The sequence below is a fragment of the Schistocerca cancellata genome, chromosome 2, assembly GCF_023864275.1.
Source record: "Schistocerca cancellata isolate TAMUIC-IGC-003103 chromosome 2, iqSchCanc2.1, whole genome shotgun sequence".
NCBI lineage: Eukaryota > Metazoa > Arthropoda > Insecta > Orthoptera > Acrididae > Schistocerca > Schistocerca cancellata.
In genome coordinates this window covers 102,292,076-102,308,698 of record NC_064627.1, presented here as the reverse complement: position 1 = coordinate 102,308,698, position 16,623 = coordinate 102,292,076, and the positions used below count along the sequence as shown (strand labels likewise).

General features: G+C 37.5%; 1 protein-coding gene across 1 annotated transcript in view; it reads right to left on the bottom strand.

The window, feature by feature from the left end:
• Positions 1-16,623, bottom strand: part of LOC126161364 (dynein axonemal heavy chain 7) — a 1,035,864-nt gene that overhangs the window by 86,393 nt on the left and 932,848 nt on the right. The window contains exon 57 of the mRNA XM_049917134.1: positions 3,406-3,572. Coding sequence (XP_049773091.1) covers positions 3,406-3,572 — 167 coding nt within the window. The remainder of the gene's footprint in view (positions 1-3,405; positions 3,573-16,623) is intronic.

Below are 16,623 nucleotides of genomic sequence, written 5' to 3'. Positions count from 1 at the left end.
GGTACAGAGCCGAGTGGAGGGTCTGAATCAGAGGCTGAGACGGTTCTGCGACCATGTGGGCTGCAGATTCCTCGACTTGCGCCATAGGGTGGTGGGGTTTCGGGTTCCGCTGGATAGGTCAGGAGTCCACTACACGCAACAAGCGGCTACACGGGTAGCAGGGGTTGTGTGGCGTGGGCTGGGCGGTTTTTTAGGTTAGATGGCCTCGGGCAAGTGCAGAAAGGGCAACAGCCTCAACGGGTGTGGGGCAAAGTCAGGACATGCGGGGACCAAGCAGCAATCGGTATTGTAATTGTAAACTGTCGAAGCTGCGTTGGTAAAGTACCGGAACTTCAAGCGCTGATAGAAAGCACCGAAGCTGAAATCGTTATAGGTACAGAAAGATGGCTGAAGCCAGAGATAAATTCTGCCGAAATTTTTACAAAGGCACAGACGGTGTTTAGAAAGGATAGATTGCATGCAACCGGTGGTGGAGTGTTCGTCGCTGTAAGTAGTAGTTTATCCTGTAGTGAAGTAGAAGTGGATAGTTCCTGTGAATTATTATGGGTGCAGGTTACACTCAACAACCGAGCTAGGTTAATAATTGGCTCCTTTTACCGACCCCCCGACTCAGCAGCATTAGTGGCAGAACAACTGAGAGAAAATTTGGAATACATTTCACATAAATTTTCTCAGCATGTTATGGTCTTAGGTGGAGATTTCAATTTACCAGATATAGACTGGGACACTCAGATGTTTAGGACGGGTGGTAGGGACAGAGCATCGAGTGACATTATACTGAGTGCAGTATCCGAAAATTACCTCGAGCAATTAAACAGAGAACCGACTCGTGGAGATAACATCTTGGACCTACTGATAACAAACAGACCCGAACTTTTCGACTCTGTAAGTGCAGAACAGGGAATCAGTGATCATAAGGCCGTTGCAGCATCCCTGAATATGGAAGTTAATAGGAATATAAAAAAAGGGAGGAAGGTTTATCTGTTTAGCAAGAGTAATAGAAGGCAGATTTCAGACTACCTAACAGATCAAAACGAAAATTTCTGTTCTGACACTGACAATGTTGAGTGTTTATGGAAAAAGTTCAAGGCAATCGTAAAATGTGTTTTAGACAGGTACGTGCCGAGCAAAACTGTGAGGGACGGGAAAAACCCACTGTGGTACAACAACAATGTTAGGAAACTACTGCGAAAGCAAAGAGAGCTTCACTCCAAGTTTAAACGCAGCCAAAACCTCTCAGACAAACAGAAGCTAAACGATGTCAAAGTTAGCGTAAGGAGGGCTATGCGTGAAGCGTTCAGTGATTTCGAAAGTAAAATACTAGGTACCGACTTGATAGAAAATCCTAGGAAGTTCTGGTCTTACGTTAAATCAGTAAGTGGCTCGAAACATCATGTCCAGACACTCCGGGATGATGATGGCATTGAAACAGAGGATGACAAGCGTAAAGCTGAAATACTAAACACCTTTTTCCAAAGCTGTTTCACAGAGGAAGACCGCACTGCAGTTCCTTCTCTAAATCCTCGCACCAACGAAAAAATGGCTGACATTGAAATAAGTGTCCAAGGAATAGAAAAGCAACTGGAATCACTCAACAGAGGAAAGTCCACTGGACCTGACGGGATACCAATTCGATTCTACACAGAGTACGCGAAAGAACTTGCCCCCCTTCTAACAGCCGTGTACCGCAAGTCTCTAGAGGAACAGAAGGTTCCAAATGATTGGAAAAGAGCACAGGTAGTCCCAGTCTTCAAGAAGGGTCGTCGAGCAGATGCGCAAAACTATAGACCTATCTCTCTGACGTCGATCTGTTGTAGAATTTTAGAACATGTCTTTTGCTCGAGTATCATGTCATTTTTGGAAACTCAGAATCTACTATGTAGGAATCAACATGGATTCCGGAAACAGCGATCGTGTGAAACCCAACTCGCTTTATTTGTTCATGAGACCCAGAAAATATTAGATACAGGCTCCCAGGTAGATGCTATTTTCCTTGACTTCCGGAAGGCGTTCGATACAGTTCCGCACTGTCGCCTGATAAACAAAGTAAGAGCCTACGGAATATCAGACCAGCTGTGTGGCTGGATTGAAGAGTTTTTAGCAAACAGAACACAGCATGTTGTTCTCAATGGAGAGACATCTACAGACGTTAAAGTAACCTCTGGCGTGCCACAGGGGAGTGTTATGGGACCATTGCTTTTCACAATATATATAAATGACCTAGTAGATAGTGTCGGAAGTTCCATGCGGCTTTTCGCGGATGATGCTGTAGTATACAGAGAAGTTGCAGCATTAGAAAATTGTAGCGAAATGCAGGAAGATCTGCAGCGGATAGGCACTTGGTGCAGGGAGTGGTAACTGACCCTTAACATAGACAAATGTAATGTATTGCGAATACATAGAAAGAAGGATCCTTTATTGTATATTTATATGATAGCGGAACAAACACTGGTAGCAGTTACTTCTGTAAAATATCTGGGAGTATGCGTGCGGAACGATTTGAAGTGGAATGATCATATAAAATTAATTGTTGGTAAGGCGGGTACCAGGTTGAGATTCATTGGGAGAGTCCTTAGAAAATGTAGTCCATCAACAAAGGAGGTGGCTTACAAAACACTCGTTCGACCTATACTTGAGTATTGCTCATCAGTGTGGGATCCGTACCAGATCGGGTTGACGGAGGAGATAGAGAAGATCCAAAGAAGAGCGGCGCGTTTCGTCACAGGATTATTTGGTAACCGTGATAGCGTTACGGAGATGTTTAACAAACTCAAGTGGCAGACTCTGCAAGAGAGGCGCTCTGCATCGCGGTGTAGCTTGCTCGCCAGGTTTCGAGAGGTTGCGTTTCTGGATGAGGTATCGAATATATTGCTTCCCCCTACTTATACCTCCCGAGGAGATCACGAATGTAAAATTAGAGAGATTAGAGCGCGCACAGAGGCTTTCAGACAGTCGTTCTTCCCGCGAACCATACGCGACTGGAACAGGAAAGGGAGATAATGACAGTGGCACGTAAAGTGCCCTCCGCCACACACCGTTGGGTGGCTTGCGGAGTATAAATGTAGATGTAGATGTACATACGTGTGCATGTGTTCGATTGTTCATACGAACCATACCACTGTTTAGGAAGTTGTATTATACACTGTTAACAAATGTGGCTGGGAAGCACTGAAAATCGAAATACATTTAAGGAAAAGTAATTTAAAGATGATACATTCTGTTGTTTGCTTTGCCATCTATAGAAAATACAAAACATATTTCCTTACTGTGTGAACTACAGCTCAGAACAAAAATATGACGATGTTATTTCACTCTTCATTTCTTCCATAAGAATCAATTTGAAATTGAATGAGCATCCTCACATTTCTACTTATGAGACTTAATTATAATGTTTACTATAATTACCTGGGTCAGGAGCATGCTGCTGAGGAGAAGATCAGTCTCCTGTTGATCTTTCATAATATCTGCATTTTCATTCATTCCAAAAACTTCTGGGTGTGTAATTAGAGGTAAGGACCGTGTATAGTTTAAATATGCTTCATAGGTTGTTTCTTTTGGAGCATAGTATTTTCCTGTACAAAATTGCAACAATAAATGTTTGTCAACAGCATGGGAAATTAACTGCTTAATACAGTATGTAAAAATGATTATTTGTGAACATAATAATAATAACAATAATAGTAACAACACAACAAGTCAGTCCCCTACTGACTATCTTGCAGGAGACCAAGATGCTGACCTACACAACACTGTAGTGACAGTAATTTGGCACTGTCTTGCTCTGACTGCTGAATGAAGTGTAACTAGCTTTGCAACATGTGATCAGAAGCAGCTTGTAAGCAACACAACATTTCATTTAAGAGCAGAAAAAAATCTTTCATAACTGCCTCTTCCTTCTGTAGGAAAGAATTTCCTCTGTGCGCAAATAACAAACAATTCCACAAGCTAGGCTTAGAATTTTTCATCGGTGATACTTGGAATTTCACCTCCTGAAGGTAAGTGACAGCCAGTCAGTCTGTCTCATATTTTACAGTTCTCTTAGGTGAAATTTCCTATAGATGTAACATCTTTATGGATTAACACAAAATTTAAGGAAATGAGAGATTAACTGTTTTAAACGTAGTAACTGAATGCTGCTATTAATTCAGCCCAGACATTCATGGTAGCAGAAGACTGTTTCCCTACTCTGGTTCCTTAATGGTGCCTGATTTGCATGCATAAACACAAGTTTGGCAGGGCAGCTCTATAATAAAGATGTGGCAATACAATAAGAAATAACAAATAATATTCATCAAGAGTATGTTACAAAATGGCACTAAATTATAGTACAGTTTGATGTGTGGCACTCTTATGTCCAAAGCCTGATACAATGAGATCCAACAAACATTGTTCTCTCTTGGCAGTCTATATATTGTCACTTCCTCTCTCCATTCAAACAGGTATTTTTGTTAAAAAAAATTGTTTTCACCATTGTCGCTGCATTTGGATGCATGAGTAGCTTTAAAATTGACATTAATGTTCAATGTGGTCTTCCATAGTGTTTCTCTGTTGTAGATTATGCAACATGTGGAGTAGCTCTATACTGAGATAGGAAGATCAATAAAGCACTGTCTTCATTTTACTGTGAACAAGCTTTCTCATGTGTGACTTCGAAGTTCGTAAGTATCTTTCAGTGAGTTTGGGGAAATCATACTCTTGCAACAGCTAATTTAAGTTTCCAGTTGAAATGTCAATGTTGTACTGGTATAAGTAGCTACAAAAGCAGAGCAAAACATTTCACTTTCCCTTTTACTACCTCGATGAAAGATGTGCATGTAAAAAATGGGACTTTAATTAGCAGAAGAGTAGTACCAAATCCCACTCTTAACCTCAGAGAAGGAGGCAAACTCTACATGAAAACTGCTTTGTCTCTTATTTCACAATTGTTTGCATCACAGTTAAGCTGAATTTGATTTTTATTGTTGTCTACAAAAACCATTACCTGAAACAAATTCCAGAAACTGACAGTCTGTTAGATCAAAATGAACCAAGTACCCACATCAATTATCACGATGGAATCATACAACTGTATCCAACATGCTTATCACAAACTGTCAATTATACATCCAACAGTGAAATCAAACAATGGGAACTCCAGCCTGGAATATCAACAATATTAGGAAAAGGATACATTGCTACCCACTGTAAAGATACCATGTAGAGTTGCATACAGGCATAACAAAACGACTGTTACACATTTAGCTTTTGGCCAAAAAGAAAACACATGCACACATTCATACAAGCAAGCACAGCTCACATGCAAATGACTGCCATCTCTAGCAGCTCAGACTGGAATGACAACAGTGAAATCAACTGCCCCAATGCTATCCATAGGTAGATTGGTGAATATTAGCATCCATGATCAATTGCTGCTTTGGAGACGAGTTCTTACAGTAAAGTGTAGCAGGCAGACAGTGGTGTGGATTTAGCACAGTAGCCCTTGTCCTCCCAACCCCAATATGGGATCTGTTTAACTGGGAAGTGGCTGTGATGGCTGTGACCCAGTTCATACAAGCCGAGTAGTGAATATGACTGATCTCAGCAAATTGCATACATAATCCCTATGCAGTCAGAAATAAATCTTGATGAATGAGCTCCTCACTAACAAATTAACAAATACTCTCTGAGTGGCAGCATGATTTCATTTATCTACTTCAACTGTATGCCAGACCTTAAATACAAGAAAAAAAGCAATCAGATGTGTATCTTCTAGTTGATAGGACTGTTGCTACAATTTGTATGCTTGGCTAACAGCTGGGAGAAAATGTGGGCATTTATCAATATTATTAAAGCAAAAGCAGGATCTTTATTATGAACTTTCTAATCTGAGTCAGGACACACTCTTGTCTTTGGTGTGGGAAATTGCCCCTACAGGCAGATGAATCAGCAATGATCAACAGCATGAGAATGCAGATGGCAATGGAAACTAATGCATTAAAGATACATAAAATGTATCAACAGGAAATGTGGCCTATAATTGAAAAAGTGTCATGATGATCTCTCTAATGGCAAAAGATTCCAGAGCAGTCCCCCATTTGGATCTCTGGGAGGGGTCTGCCAAGGGGGAGGTGACTATGAGAAAAAGATTGAATAACCAATGAAAGGATAATGTTCTACGAGTTACGGCATGGAGTGTCAGAAGGTTGAACATGGTAGGGAAGCTAGAAAATCTGAAAAGGGAAATGTAAAGGGTCAATCTAGATAAACAGGAGTTAATGAAGTGAAATGGAAAAAAGAGTGAATATAACTGTAATAGACAGAAAGCAAAATTTTCTCATCTACTGTTGCTTGTAATTTTCTGAGCATAAATATTCCTTTAGAAATTTTTGGTGTTAAATAATTCACATGTGCCTGCCAGCCTAAATTATTTTGCAAAACAATGCCAAGAAACTTTACAGGAACTGTCTCTAAGGTGGTTCTACTGTTATAAGAAATGTTTAATTCCTGTGTTTTATTTATGTTCATAGACAGGCTATTGGCATTGCACCAGTCAGAAAGTATATCTACCTTGAGTGAGGTACAGTTACTTACGTTATTGTTTGTTTGCTTCAAGACAGTTACATATGTAGCTCATAACAGCATCACATGTTGATAGATTTTTCCTAAACCCAAACTGGCTATTTGAAAGTAATTGATGAGAATCTAGAAAATTGATTATTTGAATACTCTTTAATTTCTCAATGACCTTGGACAAAAGAGGTACAAGAGAAACTGGCCTATAATTGCTAGGCAAATTATTGTCACCTTTTTTGTGGACTGGGATTACTTTAGTTACTTTTAATTTTTCAGGGAAACAACTTTCATCAAAGCAGTAGTTTGTGATGTGACAGAGAACCTCTGCTATATTATGATCACTAAGTTTCAATATTTTAGAGCTGATATTGTAAATATCCAGTGAATCACTTTTGCTAAGAGAAAGAATGACAGAGTGTACATCTTCTACACAAATGTGTTCAAAATAAAACACCTTTTCCATAGCATTTTCTGGTCAGATGAGTATAGGGCAATTTCAACAGCAGCAGAAAACGGTATAACAGGGAGTAGGATTCATTATGAATATGAAGGTAGGGCAGAGTGTGTGTCACTGTGAACAGTTTAGTGGTAGGGCTGTTCTTTTCAGAATCGACAGCAAACCCCCACCAACAACGATAGTTCGGGTATACATGCCGATGTTGTAAGACGAAGATGAAGAGACAGATAAAATATATGAGGATACTGAAAGGGTAATATAGTATATAAACAGAGATGGAAATCTAATACTCAAGGGGTATTGAGTAATACTCAAGGGGAAGGAGTAGAATAAATGGTTGCAGGAGAATATGGACTTAAGACAAGGAATGAGAGAGAAGAAAGAATAATTGAGTTCTGTAGTAAATTTCAGCTAGTAATAGCGAATACTCTGTCCATGAATCACAAGAGAGGAGGTGTACTTAGAAATGACTGGGAGATACAGGAAGATTTCAGTTATATTACATCATGGTCAGACAGAGATTCCAAAATCAGATACTGGGTTGTAAGGCATGCCCAGGAGCAGATACATACTCTGATCACAGTGTAGCAGTGATGAAGAGTAGGCTGAAGTTTAAGAGATTAGTCAAGTGGGATCAATACACAAATAACGAGATATCCTTGAAGTTCTCTAACATTGTAGATACAGCAATAAGGGTTCAGTGGCAGTACAGTTGAAGGGGAGTGGACATCTCTAAAAAGGGCAATCACAAAAGTTGGAAAGAAAAACATAGGTACAAAGAATGTAAATGTGAGGAAAACAGGTCATACAGAAGAAATTCTTCAGCTGATTAATGAAAGATTGAAGTACAAAAATGTTAAGTGAACAAAATAAATAGGAAGTGTAGGGAAGCTAAGATGAAATTGACGCATGAAAAATGTGAAGAAATCAAAAAAGAAATGATTGTTGGAAGGACTGACTCAGCATATAGGCAAGCCAAACAACATTCAGTGAAATTAAAAGCTGGGGTGGTAACATTAAGAGTGCAATGAGAAATCACCTGTTAAATGCATAAGAGGGAGTTTATTGTTTATTGTTTATTGTTTATTGTTTATTGAGCACCCGTTTTATCATGTACAATGATATAGGATTTGTCATGTGTTACATACAGAAAAAATATGAATAACAACATATTATGTAAAAACTATCAGTGAACAATCTGAATTAAATATATGGGCAAAACAATTATAGCTTACATGATAAAAATTGGTAACAATATAGGACACAAATATGTTACATATATTCTGTGTATAATGGACAGCAACAAGAAACAATGATTATAACACTCTATATTGACAGATTAATTAATTTTTGTGTGTACATAAAAGAGTCTACCCCACGACACAAGTTTGTATATGGGTAACTTATAAGATAGGTGAAGGCATGCTATCTTTCTGAAGAATTCATATATTCACTAACACTGTAAAAACTATTACTGATTAACATTCTTTTGAGTTCACTTTTAAAACTGCTCAGCTGCTGAATTCTTTTTATTTTTAAGGGAAGAGCACTATAGAGAATTTTTGGGTGGTATATTGCACTCTTTTTGTACTGGGCTTTCTTATGCACTTCTCTGTGAAATTCATTACTCTGTCTTGTTGTATAGTCATGGAACTCACTGTATAAAGAAGAAAACTGGGGGTGAGACTTCAGAAAGCATATACTTTCATAGATGTAAATGGATGGAAGAGTCATGATTTTATATTCCTTGAAAATTTCCCTACATGGATCTCTAGGTGCAGCTCCTTTTATGATTCTTATCGCTCGTTTTTGAATAATAAAGGAGCGTTTTGCCTGACTTGAATTGCCCCAAAATATGACACCATATTGCAAAAGACTATGCATAAATGCATTATATGTGCACAATACTGTTTGATCACTGCAGCAATTTTTGAGCATTCTAAATACATAGCAACATTTACTTAACATTTTATTGAGCACATCTATATGCTTGTCCCATTTTAGATGCTCATCTAACCAAATTCCTAAGAATTTTGTATTTGGCGTTTGTAGTATATTCTGTTGGCCTAGCTTCACAGTTATATTGGGCTTCATATTATTTGAAACATGTCTGTAATTCATCCATAATGTTTTTTTCTCATTGACAAATAAACTGTTGTCCCTGAACCATTTACTTGCTTCAACTGTTGTTGTTTCAATTTTGCTGTTAAGGTCAGTCTCATTCTGAGCTTTAATAAAGAGACTTGTATCATCATCAAAAAGTACACAATCAGCTTGTGTTAAATAGTTTGGCAAGTCATTTATAAAGATCAAGAACAACAGGGGTCCCAACACCTAACCTTGGGGCGCCCCATAACTAACTTCCTTATAACCAGAAAACTATGACTTTCCATCATGAACTATTTCTACTTCCTGGCATCTGCCAGATAAATATGACTTAAACCATGCATGAGCAGTACCACGGAGTCCATAGCAACTAAGTTTTTCGAGCAGTAGTTTATGATCAATAACGTCAAAGGCCTTTGATAAATCTAAAAAGACCCCACAATTTACTTCATTATTGTCAATGGAATTTAGGACAAGTTTTAGAAAGTTGTATATAGCTGTTTCAGTTGATCTATTCTTTCGAAAGCCATTTTGTTCATCGACCAATATTCCACTTTTTTTTTAGGAAAGTAGAGAATCTTCCATACATTACTCTTTCTATAATTTTTGAAAAACAAGATAACATTGATAAAGGCCTGTAGTTTTTTACAGCATAATGATCCCCATTTTTGTATAATGGTTTTATAATTGATTGTTTCAGCTTTCTAGGGAAAGTGCCAGTACTGAAAGATGCATTAATTATATCTACAAGAAGAGGAGAAATATATCTGCTGTGTTTAATGATTTTGTCTGGAATGCCATCGGTGCCACAGGATAATTTATTTTTTAGTTTGCTGATGGCATTCTCTACCTCATGTACTGTTACAGGATACAAAAACTTAGTTTCGGAATTCATTGTGAAGTTATGACTGATGTCTGTACTACTTTGGGTTTGTATGAGATTTTGAACTACACTTGTAAAATGATAGTTGAATATATTGGCAATTTGTAATGGATCATTTATAGTTTTGTCCTCAGTTTTAATAACAATGTTGTTTCTTACTTTGCTTCTTCCTAAGTTACTATTGATCTCTTTCCAAACTGATTTCATTTTTTTGTTGCCATTATTTCTACTGATATATGAATCATTATTTAACTTTTTTGCTGCAGTGATTACTTTCTTGTATAATTTCCTATAACACTTAACACGTTGTTTCAAAGCAGGATTTTGCCTTGCTGATTTACTTAACATTTTGAGTTGCTCTCCAGATTTTCTTATGCCCTGTGTTATCCATGTGTTAATTTTGCCTTTTGCTTTCATTTTCTTAAGGGGAAAAGCAATTTCAAAGTTATGTTTGTAATCAGCTAGAAATGATTCAAACTTCATGTCTATACTATCATGTTTATCTAGATCCCAACTTGTATTTTTTAACAAGGAATTAAAAATCCTAATGTTGTCCTCATTAATACATCTCCTGTGGATGTGTTTCTCACTTGGTCTAGAGTTTTTACAGAGTACATTATTTATACTAAGTTTTAGTGCTTTATGATCAGAGAATCCAGTGTCAATCACTTCTACAACATTGTCTAGTTTATGTAAGTCAAGAAATATTTGGTCTATTATTGTTTCAGAGTTCTTTCCATGTCTAGTGTATTCAAAGATAGTTGGTGCTAAATTATGCGAACAAAAGACATTGGTCAATTTTGTAACATTTAAACAGTTGATTTTAAAGTTGACATTGAAATCTCCAAGTACAATAATGCTTTCTGTAGAATGTCTTAACTCACTAAAAAGACTTTCAACACTGTCCAAAAATTCCATAAAATTACCTGATGGGGAACGGTATACACACACAATAATTATTTTAAGGTCTGTTAGTTTGCAAACGCAATATTCAAATACTTTTTCAATGTTTTTTATCTTACTAAACTTGATTTCTTTATATTCAATTCCTTGTCTGACATAAATGCATGTTCCTCCCCCTTTTAAAGTTTCTCTACTGAAGCTACTAACCATTTCATATCCTGTTATTCTGGCAGCAAAAGCTTGATTTTCTTTTAACCGATGTTCACATACACATAAAACTGAAACATCCTTTAGTTCATCAAGCAATAGTACTTCTAATTCTGGAATCTTACTAATTATACCCTGTACATTTTGATACAAAACTACTAATTTTTTATGCTTGGCATCTGTTGCAGTGCTCACTGCATTGGCTGATTGGTGCCTGCCTCCAATAAATGAGATGGCCTGGTGGTGACACTCTTCTTTTGCTTAAGGGGCGGGTGGTTTTCATTGCTTCTGCTTGGGTAGTTGGTACTGTTGTTGAACCTGTTAGTGATGTAAGTTGATCTGCTTCTACTGAAGACGGTGATTGTAGTACTGGAGAAGATGCTGTAGACTGGGCTACTGGAGGCAGAATAATAGTGGGCTCACTTTCCTTAGTAGGTACTGTTGTTGAAGCTGCCAGCAGTGTAGGCTGATCTGCTTCTGTTGAAGATGGTGATTGTTGTCCTACACACGACTGTAGACTGGGTTACTGGAGGTGGAAGAATAATGTGCTCACTTTTCTTGCATCTGCCTAGTGAACAAAGGAAGTCTCGGATTTTTTGTCCTAATACAATCTTTCCCCTGTTGTTTAAATGCAGGCCATGTTGGGTATAATGTTCTCTCTCCAGTGAATCTACACTAATGAAATGTGAGTTCTGGAATGCTTTGCATATCTTCTTGAACTGTCTGTTAGCCTTAATGATTTCTTTATTTACAATAGAAGTAGTCATAAGATCATGTCTATGGGGAATACCAACGACAATTACAGGTGTTCTAGCAAAGCTCAAAATTTCTTTCAAATTGTTAGTGGATTTGTATAGTTCATTCCTGTAGACATCATTAGCTCCACCGATTATAAATTGTACACTGAGTTGAGGTGGGGCGATTTCCAACTTTTATGTTCGTTGTGATTTCAGACATGGGTGCCCTCGGTTTAACAATGGCGGTTGCATTTACACGATAATTATCACGTAAGATTTCAGCAAGACCACGTCCGTGGCTGTCAGAATATATATACACACATTTGATTCAGAAATTTGGAAAGAGTACATTGAAGGCCTCTGTGAGGGGGGGAAGATTTGTCTGATGCAATAGTAGAAGAAATAGGAGTCAATTTAGAAGAGATAGGGGATACGGTACTAGAATCAGAATATAAAAAAGCTTTGGAGGACTTAAGATGAAATAAGTCGGAAGGGATAGATATCATTCCATCATAATTTCTAAAATCGTTGAGGAAAGTTGCAACAAAGTGACTGTTCACGTTGGTGTGTAGAATGTATGAGTCTGGCAGCATACCATCTAACTTTCAGAAAAATATCATCCGAAGACTGCAAGAGTTGAAAAGTGCAAGAATTATCACACAATCATCTTAACAGCTCATTCATCCAAGATTCTGACAAGAATAGTATACAGAAGAATGGAAAAGAAAATTGAGGACATGTCACATGATGATCAGCTTGGCTTTAAGGCAACAGAGAGGCAATTCTGATATTGCAGTTGATAACATAAGCAAGACTATAAAAGAGAGACATGTTCATAGGATTTGTCAACTTGGAAAAAGTGTCTGACAATGTATGATGGTCGTTCAATGAGTAATGCCCCAAATGTTTTTAAAAAGCCATTAATATACACAGACAAATGCCCTTGTTGGTGCTTCACATTTGATGTTTGCTCTGTGTGCCGGTGAAGTTCTAAACTGTTCTGGCAGATGGCAGAGCCATATGGTGAACATCCATAAACATTTGTGTGCAGTGTATGGCAATACTGCAGTTGATAGGACTACAGTTTGACGATGGGTAAAGAAAGTTACAGCCTCTCAGGTAATGCAGAGACAGAGCTCGATGAACAGCCCCACTCTGGACATCACGTCACAGCCACTGCTCTAGACATGCTGAATTGTGTGGATGCCATTACTTGTGCCAACCGGCACACCACAACTCAACAATTGGCTCTACAGTTGTCAGTCAGCATTACAATGATCGAGACTCTTGAATATTCAAAGAGGTGCTTTTACCAGCAGGGAATACATGCTCTTCCACAATGTTGGCATACAGCTATAGAACATGATGGAGACTACATAGAAAATAGGACAGGGACACGACATGTTGATGTATATTGTAACCAAATTCAGAGTCTTAACAATAAATATGTTATGAGAAAAAAACTTCGGGTATTACTTATTGAACAACCCTCACAAAATGGTGCAAGATGTTCGAAAGTCTGACAAAAATAGGGGTAAGCTGTTGGGAGAGGTGTGTTAAATATACAGTATGTACAAGAGCCAAGAGGGAATAATAAGAGCAGATGATCAAGAACAAAGTGTGTCCCAAATGTGCTCTACAGGATTCAAATAGGGAAATGGGGGCGGTCAAAGAAGTGCTCTATGCCCATGGGAAGTTCCTCAAACTATTCTGACCATAATCAGGAGTGACAGTATGGTACATTTTATGGTGAAGGCAGCACTTTAGTTCGGTGGGGAAATATTTACCCCAAGCCATGTGTATATAATTCTTTTTGCAAAAAACAATAAAGACATTTGTTGAATGCAAGGAAACAAGATTATCTGAGGCTAAAGCAGAGGTACATGAATATTGTACTCTACAGAAACTAGTACATTGAAGTTGAGTTCACATAAATATTGTATTCCAACTAAAGCACAAAGGTCACCTTTGTGATGCAGTAGGAAAACAGATGTGTATGAGGCAATAATAGATACCTTCACTCATCCCATTTTACCCAATGTAAATGTACTCCATATCAGGGAACATCAATAACCTAAGGTCATTGACATACTTGTATTAAGCAGCAGCATGTATCAATGAGTAGCATGAATTATCACAACAGAAGCCCTTCTCCATACTTTGAGCATTCTACATCCAGATATATACACTGTAAGTCACAGTACAGTTTGTTACAGAAGGTGCTTTGCACCAACATTTAGTTATCTGTCAAAATATATTCCCTCTCTAATTTCTGTATTTTACTCCCACAATCCCAAAGTGAGATATAGAAAAATAGTGGCAGCATTGTCACACAGCCCTCCTCAAATAATGCTTCTCTTATTTTATCCAGAAATGTCACCTTCTCTCGAAAGATTTCCATTTAATTTCACTGAGTATCTCTGTTACATTTTTTATGGGCTGTACCAAATTTTGTGGTTCTAGCAGCATGTATCTGAATTGTTTGATGTCTGCTTTTAGACATGTCTGATAAGGACTGTAAACATAGGAGCTGTTCTCCAGAATTGGTTGCTATTGTGTCTCGTGTGTAAATTTCCTTTAAAATTCACTGCATTTCCATAGCGATCTTCTAACAAATTTAAATCTTCTAGTAAGTTACCAACTACTGATTTTATGCATATGTCATATTTCATACTACACCCACAAGAATTACTCCTAAATACTGTTACATGCTACAGATACTCACCACTGACCTTGTAACTGGATACTACTGTGTCCTTTATTTTAGTTAGGAAATTAGATTGCATTTATCCAAATTTAAAAAGAGCAGCCCTTCATAACTCCAAGAATAATTTATGTGCAAATCTTTCTGCATTTCCTTTCAGTTTCCTAAAGACAGTGACTTCCGTACACAAAAGCATCATCAAAAAACAATCCTATTGTGCTGCTGACCCTATTTGATAAATCATTTATGTATACCGAGAACATTATTAATCCTACTATGCTTACTTTCAATAGAACTGATGTTACTTTTGTTTTTACTGGACATCGACATCCACTGTAATGTACTGAATTCTATCACTTCAAAATTCACTGAGCCAACTGCATATCTGTGAAGATTCATATAATCACACTTTGGTCTTTCTTAGTAGACAATGTATCAAATGCCTTTTGCAAATCTAGAAAGACAATCTGCCTGAGCCCCTGAATCAACGTGCTATTACAGCACATGCAACCATCTCTTTGGTTTTTAATTTGGAGTAAGTTGAGTTACACATGTGGGTAAGGGTTTCTGTAACTTGTAGGAATCAACTGGTCAAAGGACGATATTGAAGTTCACCAGTTGTTATTGCCCAGTACTGATAGGCAATTATTTATTAGACTGCCGATCTTCATTTGTTGTTACCGTATCTGGCGATTAAACATGCCTCTGTAATCAATATGTTGTTGCTGCCAATGGCAGACGGATCTAACAGAAATAGTTTTCACTCAACCAAGGTACTCATGGCACACCCTCAATGTAGTGGAAATGAAAAGCCCAATTCCTGTATGACTTCGGAGGTAGGATGACCCATTCAATGGACATCCGTAATCAAATGCATTAGTACCATGTGTCTTGTGAATCCTGTGCTTGACTGTCAAGTTGACAGCCAGTACAGTATCTGATGATATGCCAATCACGTGGTATTCCGAACTGACACAGGAGGGCTCTCTTCACAAAACAGCAACTGACTCTATTTCAGTTCCTCACCCATGTATTATACTTATTGCAATATATGCTCCATATAGAAACTCGGGTAAAACAGAGAAATAATTGACAAACATTTGCATAAACTCCAGTTAACTTACAGATCTTGTTACTCTTCTATCTCTCAAAAATGCTGAAATATTGTTTGTGAAGAAAAACATTCTACAAGGCATGACATTCTAGGTTAAGCAATAACTTATCATCACACAATTTTTAAAATGATGAGTTGACTTGTGTGATGGTGGCACGGACTAAATCCATGTTTCTCAACCTTTTTTTTCTTTTGGGCACACCAAAGTATGTTCCAAACTTTCATGATATCCTTACATATGATTTTTGTCCTAGATGCAAAAAAGGAGACACAAAAAGTACATAAATACTTTTCTTTAGTCATGGAATGACTATGAGATACAAATTTTACAAATTTATTACTTCAAGAAATGATCTGACAATATTTTTTTATGTTCAGGTAAAAGACATTAAAAATCTCATGATACACTTGACATATACCGTATTCATGGCACACCAATATGTCATGACATGGCTGTTGAGAAATGCTGGACTAAACACTATTTAGATTTTGCTGCACACTTAGAAAACTACACTTATACGGTTATATGATGCCAATGACCTACTCAACTTACTGAAGTTCATTTGATATTGCACAAACAGTGTGGCATTATAGCTGCTGATGATGAGTCTCTTGGCAGACAATAACACAATGTCACATTGTCCTCATAGGACTAAAATGAGCAGGGTATCAACTATCAATAAAAATAAGTGGTACACACAGGAACTACGAAAACATAAAGATCAATGCAATAATTTCTACTACTTAGCAAAGAATTCATCTTGTCTGCATGCCAAAGTAAGCTATAAAGAATGCAAATATTAGTACTCAATGGGTATTAAGAAAGCTAAATTAGAATATAATTACAAATTGGTTGCACAAGCTATTAATAAACCAAAAGAAATGCGGGAAATCATTAATGAGAATTTAGCATCAGGTAGCAAAGAATTTGTATCTAGATCCAAAATTAGTGCTGCTAGT